This window comes from Sapajus apella, unplaced genomic scaffold (genome assembly GCF_009761245.1).
Source record: "Sapajus apella isolate SASKATOON/1434 unplaced genomic scaffold, GSC_monkey_1.0 scaffold74, whole genome shotgun sequence".
NCBI classification, from domain to species: Eukaryota; Metazoa; Chordata; class Mammalia; order Primates; family Cebidae; genus Sapajus; species Sapajus apella.
Window position 1 is genome coordinate 2,588,328 of NW_022437014.1, and position 12,849 is coordinate 2,601,176.

The following is a 12,849-nucleotide window of genomic DNA, read 5'->3' on the forward strand; positions in this document are numbered from 1 at the left end:
CCACTTCCCTGAAACCTGGGGCAATTTCTTGGGAGGAGGAGCCATGAAAAAAGAACAGAGGGACTCCAAAATAGAATACTGGGTGAGAGTCCCAGCTCCGCTACTTCGCTAGCTCTGTCACCACGGGCAGATCACTTAACTTTCCAAGGCCTCAGTTTCCTCACCTATGCAATGGAGATGACCGTCAATGCCCCACATTGCGCTGATCTAGAAGAGATGAGAAGAGGAGATAAGGTTTAGGGGCTTCCCAAACGTGAATTATCATTACCCTTCCTTAACTCGCTAATTCAAGACAGGTGGAAGTCCTTTCTCAGCCTCCTCTCTTTGCTCATCTTCAGAGCTCTTGGCCACCTCCAGAGTTCCACCACTGGCACCCTTCGCACTGCCCTCCTCCCAGGTGGCTGCTGCTTAATTTCCCGTCCATTTCAGTAGTTCTTCTCTTGCCTCGCTGTAAGGACTGGTGTGGGCTGTTACGAATTCTGGCTATTTTCCTTCTGTCCTTCCGCTTCAGCACCAGGGTCTTTCTCTACTGAGAACGCAGCGCTTCAGGGCCGAGCTCTTTACTGGTCTGCTCTGCGCTCCGCAATGCCAGCGCCAGGCTCGCACCCTGCAGAACGTCCCGCCTCTCGAAGAGGGGTGTGACCGGCGAGTTTAGATAGGAGGTGCCTGCTGTGGGGTACACCCCACCGCCCTCGGAGCTTTCCCTGCGGCGCAGCCTCTCCGCCAGAGCCGCGGGTGTGCGGAGCAGCCGGGGGCTCCTCAGCACCCAGGCGCCAGGGCCCTCGCCCTTGCCCTTCCGCAGCCTTGACTCCAGCCCTCCGCTCCCGCAAGTCATGAGGTTGCCCTTCTACCGCTGCCAGAACACCACCTCGGTGGAAAAGGGCAACTCGGCGACGATGAGCGGGGTGCTCTTCAGCACCGGCCTCCTGGGCAACCTGCTGGCCCTGGGGCTGCTGGCGCGCTCTGGGCTGGGGTGGTGCCCACCGCGTCCACCGCGCCCGCCGCCCTCGGTCTTCTACGTGCTGGTGTGCGGCCTGACGGTCACCGACTTGCTGGGCAAGTGCCTCCTGAGCCCCGTGGTGCTGGCTGCCTACGCTCAGAACAGGAGCCTGCGGGTGCTTGAGCCTGCATTGGACAACTCGCTGTGCCAAGCCTTCGCCTTCTTCATGTCCTTCTTTGGGCTCTCCTCTACACTACAACTCCTGGCCATGGCACTGGAGTGCTGGCTCTCCCTAGGGCACCCCTTCTTCTACCAACAGCACATCACCCTGCGCCGGGGAGCGCTGGTGGCCCCGGTGGTGAGCGCCTTCTGCCTGGCTTTCTGCGCTCTACCTTTCGTGGGCTTCGGGAAGTTCGTGCAGTACTGCCCCGGGACCTGGTGCTTTATCCAGATGGTCCACGAGGAGGGCTCACTGTCGGTGCTGGGCTACTCCGTGCTCTACTCCAGCCTCATGGCGCTGCTGGTCCTTGCTACCGTGCTGTGCAACCTGGGCGCCATGCGCAACCTCTACGAAATGCACCGGCGGCTGCAGCGGCACCCGCGCTCCTGCACCAGGGACCGCACCAAGCCCCATGCCAACGGAAGGGAAGCGTCCCCGCAGCCCCTGGAGGAGCTGGATCACCTCCTGCTGCTGGCGCTCATGACCGTGCTCTTCACTATGTGTTCCCTGCCCGTAATTGTGAGTCCCGGGCCCGAGACAGCAGGGAGCTGGGACTGTCTGGCGGTGGATGCGGGGCAGGGTGGAGTGAGCGGGGATGGACGCGGCGTCAGGGGAGCTGCGCCCTGGGCCAGGAAAGTTTGTTGTTGAGTTCCCCAAATTGGATTTCCTCCACAGCCCCAAGATATAACTCAGTTTGTGGAGCAAAATGAAGTTAATGAAAGGAAGGGAAAGACAGCCCGACCGTGTCTCCTAGGAGCTTAGCAAAACCCTCTCCATGTGGCAGAACTCCCTCCTCTCTGCTTCCTTCTGGGGAGATCTCGGGATCATTTTTGCTCCTTAGGAGGAGCAGAACTTAGTTTCTCCTTGGCAATAGAAGCCCTCTACTTCCCGACGGCTGGGTGATGTTTTATTTTGTTAGACTCGCTCATGACTTCAGTGGTATCAGAAATGGGTGAATGGCGTCTTGGGGAGGGGGTCTTCTTCGCGGTGTTGGCATAGAAAGGGAAAATGAAGTTTAATCTCGCCAGAGTGATTTGCAGATGCATAGTTTTAATTTTTAAAAACGCCTGCGTAAACTTTTGAGGCGCCACGGCTGCTGTTTCTGGTGCTGCATCCGCCAGGGATTGTGGTGATGGAGGCCAAGGTTCTTTGTATGTTTTAGTTGCTGGTGTCGTTTTGATAACCTGTCTTGACGGGTTTTGATGTATCTTGGCAAGTGAGGTGACATGAAAGCCGTCGGGTTTCAATTTAGTAATTAGGATGGCAGTGGAGATGGAATTATCTCGTCGTTTTGAAGGCATTTGTTCCTGGAGCCCCCGCCAAGACATCTGGGAGTAGGTGAGGCTTGAAGAAATTTTTTCAGTGTTTCTCCTCTCCTTTTTCCCACCCCCAAGGTACCTGTTAAACAAAAACAACACTTAAAGAAATTCCATTGCCAATCCCATGTTCTCGAAATCCTGAGACTTCTGTCAATAGGAAAGTTGTTCAATTTCTTCTCAGAGTGTAGCAATTTTGTATATTACTCTCAATGGTGAATAAAAGGGAAATACAAAGTGATTTTTCCTTTAAATGACAACCTGTGTGTGGGAAAAGGAATCTTGAGCATCAGCCTGGAGGGCTGGGAACAGTATGCCCCCAAAATAAACAAATACATAAATCTATATCCATCTAAATCTATCTAAATATAGATATAGGCATAGATGACATATAGCAGTGTTTTTCAAACTTTAACATGCTTAGAATCACCATCAAGGCATCTAGAAAAACAGATGGCTGGACCCCATTCCCCAGAGTTTCTGATTCAGACATTTTTAAAGAATTTTCATTCTTAACAATTTCCCAGGTGATATGCAAGCTCTGATTCAGGGATCACATTTGTAGAATGGCACTCTGAAAACAGGAGTTGGCAAACCACAGCTCACAGGCCACAGCTATCCTGGCCACTGTTTCATATCTCCCTGGAGTTAGGAATAATTCTTAGAAATGAATCTCTGCAATCAATTTGATAAGGCCCAAGAGCTTTGAGCTTCAATTGAGCCATACTATTCCAAGAAAAATACTGTTCCAAGAAAGCATTTTATTCTTCTTTTTAGTAGATATATTACCAAAAAAAGTACTCAAATATTAATACATTTTGAATTCCATCAATAATAAATTGTGTAAATGTGTGTTCTCCCATGTTATATTAGTACCTATCAAATATTTATGATCTTTCCTCTTGGCCCATAAAACCTAAAATGGTTACTATCTGATTCTTTATAAAATCTTTTAGGGGCTCCTATTTTAAAGTTGGGACCTCACTTATCTAGATGCTCTGATAAAACAGACAGTAACCAAACGCATGGAAAAATTTTGACCTGAGTTTGAATGTTTTAGTCAGATCAATGCAGAAAGCAACATCATACAACGGAAAGAACATTGCATTTGGAAATGTCCCTAAAGAGACTTGGATAACTCATAGGGTGTTGTGAGGATTGAAGGAAATGGAATTGAAAATGATTTTCTAAAAAACTTGTAAAGTTCAAATATATTTAATGTTGACAGCATTCTTCACAAGAACCACCATTTTCTAGAAAGGATAAGGGCTTCAGCATCAGACATGAGTTTGAATCAGGCTTTATCACTTACTAGCTATGGAAGTGGCTAATTTACCCTTTCTGACCTCAGTTTCCTCATCTGTAAAATGATTTTAACCATACTTGTTCTGTAAGATTGTTATGAAGATTTGAAATTATTTGCAGAATATATACATTCATCACCTAAACCAGTGCCTTGCCTCAATAATTAGCAGCATTCTTACCATGATTTATAACTTCCATGTATTATTGTTGCCTACTACACATTAAAAAAATCAAGAAATATTATCTTCTTGGGAGATAGTGCTATATCTAGGGTAGTGGCTCTAAAACTTTATTTTGGTCTAAGGACACCTTTATACTCTTAAAATTATTAATGACCCAGACAGCTGTTGTTTATGTGGATTAAATCTATCAGTATTTCTTATATTAGAAAATAAAACTAAGAAATTCTAAAAATATGACTGCAAAACAAGATAAAATGTACCTCTTGTGTTTTTCCATAGGTATAAGGAAAATGTGGGGATTTCAAAATGATCTAATGAATGATAGTAAGGTTACAGACATTATAGAAAGTAAAATGGAAAAATCCTGTTAGGAGCACAAAAGTACTGAAAACACTCTGAAAACTCGTGTGTGTAGTCTCAACCTACTACCTTAAAAGGTCTAGAAAACACAAAGACACATTTAATAGGTATTAGAGACTTTACACTCTTCTAAGGAATGGACCTAGCAATTGTATCTGTATCTGAAAGGGGAGACATGGGTGACAGTAAGTTACATGATTAAGTTGGCTTAAAAAGAAAACGCTTTACATGAGTTTGTTTTCCATTTGCCCCTTTCTCCTCAAAGTGGAGTGTGGCAAAATATAATTCCAACCATTTGAGAATGCTTGATTAGTTAGGATCTAGACAACTGAATAATACTGGTATAATTAAAATAAATAATTTTATTTTCGAGGCAGTATTTTTCCATGTCAGTTCCACTAGGTTATTTTGACTTTCAAGTCACTTGATTAGTATTAGAAATGTATTGTTCATTGGGGCATGGTGGCTCACACTTGTAATCCCAGCACTTTGGGAGGCCAAATCAGGAGGACTATTTAAGCCCAAGAGTTTGAGACCAGCATAGGCAACACGGTGAGACCCTGCCTCTATAATAAATAATAATAATAATTAGCCAGGCATGGTGACATGTGCCTGTAGTGCCAGCTACTTGGCTGAAGTGGGAGGATTGCTTGAGCCCAGGAGGTCAAGGCTGCAAAGAGGCAAGATCCTGCCACTGCACTCCAGCCTGGGTGATAGAGTGAGACTCTGTCTTAACAACAACAACAAAAAAGACACGGGTATTTTTAAAGTGCTCAATGAATCAGTGTGAGAAGAACGCCCTCTAATGGACTTGGGAGGCATTGAGACAATGTTGTTAGCTCTGCAACTGGACATCCTGCTGGGCAGCCCTCTCCGGCTTCTGATACCCTCTTCTATCCAGTCCATGCATTGTAACAAAGCAGACCTCGCCCTCTGCTTTATCCCTTTAAATCCCCCTCAGACCCTTTTCCCTGGGCCCATCCCTTGCCTGTTGTCCCTTAGAGGCTTCCCACAGCCTCCTTTATAAGGAGCATCTCACCCATTCTTTCTGCCCCCCAAAATGGCTTAGGCACGAGAGCTCTCTCATGCACTCAGGGTGTTCTCTATCTCTTCTCTGACTCCATGGATTCTGACAAGCAATTAAATAGCTTATACTTATCTACCTGGCTTACAGACCTCTCACTCATAACACCTAATATATACATGCATACCCTCTCTCATCCATCCCTGCTCCCCCACCAACCCCCAGGACACTGTGATTTTCTAAGGTAAAAATAATTCGGGTGAAAATATGTTTGTTTGTTTGTTTGTTTGTTTTGAGACAGTGTTTTGCTCGACTCCCAGGCTGCAGTGCAATGGCACAATCTAGATTCACTGCAACCTTTGCCTCCCACATTCAAGCATTCCTGCCTCAGCCTCCAGAGTAGCTGGGATTACAGGCACCCACCACCATGCCTGACTAATTTTTGTATTTTTAGTAGATACAGTGTTTCACCATGTTGGCCAGGCTGGTCTCGAACTCCTGACCTCAAATATCTGCCAGCCTCAGCCTCCCAGAGTGCTGGGATTACAGGTGTGAGCCACCATGCCCGGCCTGAAAATTCTACGTGCCTTAGAGAAGGCACTGCAAGCTGCCTCTAAAGCTCATGCCATATTCTCTTTACTTATAGTTTCTTCCTATTGTATCAAACTGGAAGTTTGAAAATTCAATCTAGTTAAGTATTTAGCATTAAAGTGAATTTTAAAAATCATACTCCAACAAACTTTTCATCAAGCTTAATGAAAGACAATATTTATGTTATGGGTAAGCTGTTGTTTGTTAAGATTCCCCCGCTGCCTCCTCCTTGCCTGACTTCAGACCGGCAAGGGCATCCAGATTGAAATAACAGCTGAGTCCAACGTAAGGTGTCTTCCTAAGTACACTAGATTGGAGTGGCTGAGCCTGCTGAAATGCTCTATAGAGAAGAGAGTAGAACAGCAAGGAAATGATTATGGGGAAAATACATCTTCTCCAGCAGATGCTCTCTGATTACCTCAAATGGGTCCAGTCTCTTACCCATATCCCTTCTTACTAATATTGAGTTTGCACACTTCCTGTTCCATTAGAATCCATTTATCCTATTATGGATTTAGAATCATAGTAGGCATGGAGAATGTAATAGAAAAAAAAGAAAAAGGTGGCCAGCCTTAGGCAGAGTGGGAAGCAATGGTTGTGCTGATCTAGAGATCAGTGTTGGCTGAATGGAAGGAAAAGCTGTGTTTGAGGCATTTTGCAGGGCTCCAAGGAGGCTACTGAGACCTCAGGGAAGATCAAGACAATAGGAGTTGGTTGGAGCTAGGGAAGGCAGCCTTAATTTTTTTGCACGTTTTGCCTTCTAGATTGAAAAAAAAAAGGATGTCAACCATGAAAAGGTAACAATCTGTGCTAAGAATAAGTAGAGCAATTTATACTGGTTGAACAGTCCTTTTTTCCAAGTCATCTCATGTCTTTTCATTGCCAGATATCCTGTCTCTTCACATTGATTAGAAGCTTCCATTTTATTGGTGTCTCCACACATGTGACATTTCACAGGTGTGATTTATTTCTGAAAGAACTAATAGGAGAGGATAGGAAGCAGGGAGAAGAGAGAAAGGAGAACTGGAGAAAGTATGTCTCAGGGTGCTAGCTGGAAAGAGACCCTGTTTGTAAAAGATTCAGTAGATCTTCATGGCCTGGCAGGGACCTAGAAACTTGAGCCAGGCAGGTAAAATAGCCTTCAGGAACTTAATCATACAGGGTCTCCGGCCAGTACTCCACCCCACCTCCCAGGTCTGCCCCTCATCTTCCCAGCTCCCCACTTGCACCCATCAGCTGCAGTGGCCTTAGCTGTTTGTAAATGTACCAAAAGTGAGTATTCCAAGCTCAGCTGCCAAGTTCTTACAGAAACTTAGATGAAGTAAGTGAATTGATTGCTATCATTAACTTTTCCACATCATAATGGAATGTTTTTCTTCAAAACAGTATCGTGCTTACTATGGAGCATTTAAGGATGTCAAGGAGAAAAACAGGACCTCTGAAGAAGCAGAAGACCTCCAGGCCTTGCGTTTTCTATCTGTGATTTCAATTGTGGACCCTTGGATTTTTATCATTTTCAGAGCTCCAGTATTTCGGATGTTTTTTCACAAGATTTTCGTAAGACCTCTTAAGTACAGGAACTGGTGCAGCAATTCCACTAACATGGAATCCAGCCTGTGACAGTGCTTTTCACTCCGTGGTAAGCTGAGGAATATAGCACATTTTCAGTCAAAGAACCATGATTTAAAAAAAAAAAATCTTACAATTTAAATCCTTAAAAGTTATCTCCCATAACAAAAGCATGTATATGTATTTTCAAAAGTATTTGATATATCTTAACAATGATTTGTCATTCAATAGTCAGGAAGCCCTTCAGTGCATTTTCATTTTGTTATTAACAGCAACTAAAATTTCATATATTGTAACCAATGTTAAAAGTCTTAAAAAGCAATGCTATTAATTGTCCCTACATTTGTACTTGGTGGCCCTAATTTTTTTAGAGAGGTCTTGAGATGTTGGTCTTTTAAAATATAGTAGAAACACCACGGTTTATGATTATGTGATGGGGGCGTTCTTAAAAAGGACAATTTCTTACCCTATTCATTTTTGGTGAAACCTCATTCATTGAGTTTATATCATCAATGCCCCTATTTAGTTCATCTCTTTGCCAATTGATCTAAGCATAGCCTGAATTATGATGTTCCTCAGAGAAATGAGGTGGGAAATATGACCATGTCAGGCAGCTGAAGGGGCTTCCCCAGCCACGATCCGGGAATACTTGCTGCCTCATGAGGAGACCTAAAGCTATAACTAGACACAGAGCAAGATATGACTATAGCCTACAACCCAAAGAAGCAAAAATTCATTTTTATCTTTTGAAGTCCAGTTTCTTTTGTATTGAGTCAAGGTTGTCAGTAGGAATCAAACTTTGGGGGTGGGTTGCAAAATGTTCTTTCAGTTTTTAGAACCTTCATTTTATAAAAGGTTTATCCTATCGATGGATTCCTGGGTGGAAGGATTTATGCTTCTTTGAAAACCAGTATGTGACTTACTGTAGAGCCACGTTCACTGTTTGACTGTGTGGCGCAGTGGGGCATCTGGCACAGCGAAAAGCCCACACAGGACTTGGTCAGCCTCAGTTGAAGATGACAATGGCTATAACATCTACCTTAACAGCTACTTATTACAGCCATATTCTGCTTTGTGGAGACAGTAAGACCTTAGGTTCCAAGATCTACTTCAAATTACACTTTCAAAACTGGAGCAGGATATAGCTGCAAAAGAGCACAACTGAGCACTTTAATAGCAATTTAAAAGTTTACAAGGGTCAGCAACATGATGACCTAAAGAGAAAAGTGGAGGAAACGCAGCTGCAACTGAAATGGAGACTCTAAACCCAGCTTGCAGGTAAGAGCTTTCGCCTTTGGTAAAAGAACAGATCGGAGAGGTTAGAGGGGTTTCAGCACCTCTGGAGTTCCTTTGGATCCGACACTCTATCTGGGACTCCGAGATGCAAAGCCTGCTACATTTGCATAGTCTCAAGACTTCTAGCCGGAAGTCCCTTCCAAAGACAAGAGTACTCATGTTTACTTATTTCCAACTTAGCGGCAACCTCATTTGTTTCAACTCTGGTTTTTCTAGTATCTCAGAGATAGTATAAAGCTGGATACATGTATATAATTTTTTTGGTATAGCAAAACTGTGAAAAAGGCAAATTAGGAATACAAGAAGTATAATTTGACAATAACATGATGAAAAAAATGTAGTTGTTTTTGAAATTTCACTTTGGTTTGTATCTTCTATGTGTAAGTACATGTGTGTTTTATTGTCAGAGGAAGAACATTTTTGGGGAGGTGTGTTACGATAATTGTCCAGTTAATGTGAAAAGTCTCCAGATGAATCAATAAATATAATTTTGTAATATTTTGTCAAGGCAATTACTTTTCTTTGAATGAAAGAAAAGGGCTTGGTTTTCTTTTTTAAGCAGTTGCAATATTTCATTGTCTAGCAGTTTCATAGTGTGAATTTTTATATACTGTCCAAATTAACACTTACGTTACTTTAAACAAGCTTTCATAGACTTAGCTAAGGACTTAGTGCTCCTTTTTGTTTTATACAAAATGTAGCTACATCATCTAGATGAAGTCCCTGTTGAGTTAAAACCAACTCTTCAGTGATGTTCATATATTTATTCATTAATTCATTAAAAAATTGACGGAGACCTTGTGCTAAGCAGTTGGTTAGATGCTGAGGAAAAGAATAAAAATAAGACTCAGTCATGGTTCATGAGTTGCTCGTTGTCCACTAGGGAGAGAGGAGTGTAAACAATTAGGATACAGTATAGAAATCCTCCATAGTATTGTGAGTGAGCATTTACTATTAGAAGAGGAGGCCCAAACTAGGAGCCACATGTAGGGTTGTCAGGAGAGCTTCACAGGAATAAGATGCATTGAAAGTCAAGTATTGAAAATGAGTAGGAATTTTGACTCTGATTGAAAGCTGAAAAGAACACAGAGAAAGTTTACATAAGAGACAATACATGTAGTTAATAAATGTAGAAAAATATTCCGCCTAATCAAAGAAATGCGAAATTAAAATCAAATTATATAGGACCTAACAAAACAAAACAAACTATGACTCTGAATAACAGAGGTTATTCAGAGAGGAACATTCATGTTCTCTTGGCGAGCTTATAAATGTGTATACCCTTTCTTGATCGAAACCCAACAGCGTATCAAGAGCCTAAAGGGTTCTTTTCTGTTGTTCCAGTAATTCCATTCTAGCATTCTCTTGCAGAAAATAATCAGTAGTCCTGGACAAGCCGCAGTAACATCACCTGACACTTACTACAAATGCAAATTCTCCAGCTCCACCTCAGACCTGCTGAATCAGAATCCCTTGGGCGGGGCCAGCAATCAGGGCTTTAACATGCCCTCCAGGTGATTCTCATGCATGTTAATGTTTGAGAACCACTGCTCTACCCAAAACAAATAAAGAAAATACCAAAAAAAGACAAGAAAATATGTGATAGACTGTTTCTCTGACCTCTGATTCTCAGATCCTTTGAGGTGCAGATACTCTCTCACACCTGAACTTCCTCAGTGTTTTTATCTGTAATGTTCTTAGGGAAGTTACAGCTTTTAAATATCTTTCAACAGTGGCAGACCTTGCTGATTCTTTCCCAAGTTTGAGGTTCTGATAGCATTGATAAGACTGGTTTTGCTCACCTGGAAGTAAAAATGCTACCTCAGCAGTGATATTTCTTTGGCCTTCTGCAAACACTTATTGGGCACTAAGCCTGATGTTGTTCCCTTGTGAAAGAAGATAAACTAAAGAGCCTTCATTTATGAAAATATTGTCAACGATTGTATCTAAAGTGAGCTTTCATTAGGGATTAATATTTTCTAGCCTCTCTATGGGAGAGAAATTTCCACTGAAATATGTAAAGCTATTTTTAAACTTTCATAATTTGACTCTTGTATATTTTCAGGAAAATATTATACGTTTCATCTTTCTTTCCAGGCATTAAAATCCTTGTGGACTAGTCATCTATTTTTTTTTTTTCCATTTCTCTTAGTAGTTCAAACATTTACTGTAGAAGAGCTATAAATATACCACAGCTATATTGAATAAAAGGTGTTCTCTCTCATGATAATCCTAAAACATATGTCTAGTCAATAAAAGGCTGCTGTATGGCTTGGCTAAAGATTCCTCTGTATCTGATGAAGAATGTTCTCATATCACCATATAAGGATTTTTCTCTTAGGCTATCCAAAGTCGAAAATAGTACATATAGGAGAAAAAATTTTTGCTCTATATTATTTCCTACTGTTACAGACATTATGTAAATTAACATGTATGTGTCAGTTTTCATCCAGGAAAGCAACCCATACATAATGAAATTAACAACATAAAAGTTTGTTAATTAGGCAATCTTAACATTGTAAAAACAACTTTGTCTTATTAGAACAGTGTTGAGTGGCCTGCTCTTTAATTATTTTCTTGAGTGAGACTAGGATTGCTGGCCTGGGTGTTCCCAGACTCTAGGTGGAGGAAAGATGAGTGCATAGGATGGGTGGTACTATAATTAGGCTTCCTCTCCCAACCATTTCACAATAGCCAAATTCAGTGGAATGAATCAGCAGGTCTCACCTGATATCAGTGAGGTGAACATTCTAGTCTTCCAGATATTTTTTTAAAAACTGCACAAACTCAGGAGTAAGTCTAACCTTAAAAATATTTGCAATTAAGGTATTTAGAACCTATCATGCTCTGGTTACAAATAGGGGGAAGATATAAGCTTTTTTTTTTTTTTCTACTAAAATGCCTCAACCAGTGAAGACAATAAAATACAGTCAAGTCAAAGCTCAAAAGAAAGTATTTTAAGTCTAGTTCATAGGGTCTTATGATGATCTTAAACTCAGTAAGCACTTGGAAACACAGGACAAACTAGCACTGTAGAAGTTAAAAATTATACAAAGTAGTATAAATGTTAGAAAGTACTAAAGTATGAGTCAGATTTTAAAACAAGCCCCAAATCAGCGATAATTGACGTTTTTAGATTAGTCTAGCAATGCACTGTATAAACACCTGGGCAAACAAAGTTGGTAGCTTGCCAACATCAATTTCTTATCACTACAAAATAGAATATAGAAACAATAACTGTCATGAAACACAATTTATAATGAATTTAGAAAATACTTTTTATTCCCCCTGAATTAAAAAAATCCAGAGTTCCCAATTAGATTAAAAAGATAAAGTACAATGATTTACTGATTACAATTGTGTGAAAGCAAAATAAATCTTGGGACCCCAAATTCACTCGGCCAAAGGGAAAAGTCAAGCTGGGAACTGGGTCACACCAACCTGCCTCCCATTTTGGTTCCTAAATAAGACGGCTAAAGGATGAAAAGCTGCATACCTCCCTCACATTTTGCCCACAAGGAAATTCCTTGGCGCCCCAAGACCTTGACTCTAAATTGTTTCTGTTAAAGTTCTTCATGGCAATGTGAATCGATAGCTTTTCTCCACAGGTGTAGGGACATAGGCAAGAACTCAAAGTCATCCCTCTGCCCACCTGAGACAAATGCAGATCGGATTGTTTTCTCTGCTCTATTGTCTACATTATCTACGTTATGTAAAAATGCAGATTCACTGAGCCAAAGGCATGAGTGACTGTTTTCCCCTACCTCCCTCTCACATGAAAATTATGAATTTCTCAGTATCCTTCCCTTTCCTCTTTAAATATTGAAATCCTCAAAATCATTTTTGGAGAGAGGAATATACCAAGTGTGTGTCCTTAACTTTGGCAAATAAACCTCCAAAAATGACTGAGACTTACCTGGGTTATTTTCCTTGATTGACCACAGAGGGATCCTGAGTGACGGTGGCCCTGGTCTGCAACAGCTTTCCTACTTGTACTAGCTTGGGCTCTTTATAGCCCAAACCAATAGGACAATTTGCTGACGTCT

General features: G+C 41.8%; 1 protein-coding gene across 1 annotated transcript; it reads left to right on the forward strand.

Moving 5' to 3' along the window:
- Positions 1 to 680: 680 nt before the first annotated feature.
- On the forward strand, positions 681 to 9,306 carry PTGDR (prostaglandin D2 receptor). Its single transcript, XM_032251064.1, has 2 exons — positions 681 to 1,679; positions 7,325 to 9,306. Exons 1-2 carry the CDS (start codon positions 834 to 836, stop codon positions 7,556 to 7,558), a joined length of 1,080 nt encoding a protein of 359 aa, XP_032106955.1. The 5' UTR covers positions 681 to 833; the 3' UTR covers positions 7,559 to 9,306.
- Positions 9,307 to 12,849: the final 3,543 nt, after the last annotated feature.

Excerpts from the sequence above, each read along its gene's own strand:
- PTGDR (XM_032251064.1), top strand. The coding sequence starts at position 834 with ATGAGGTTGCCCTTCTACCGCTGCCAGAACACCACCTCGGTGGAAAAG. Across the intron at positions 1,680-7,324 it reads TGTGTTCCCTGCCCGTAATT|TATCGTGCTTACTATGGAGC; the intron begins GTGAGTCCCGGG and ends TCTTCAAAACAG.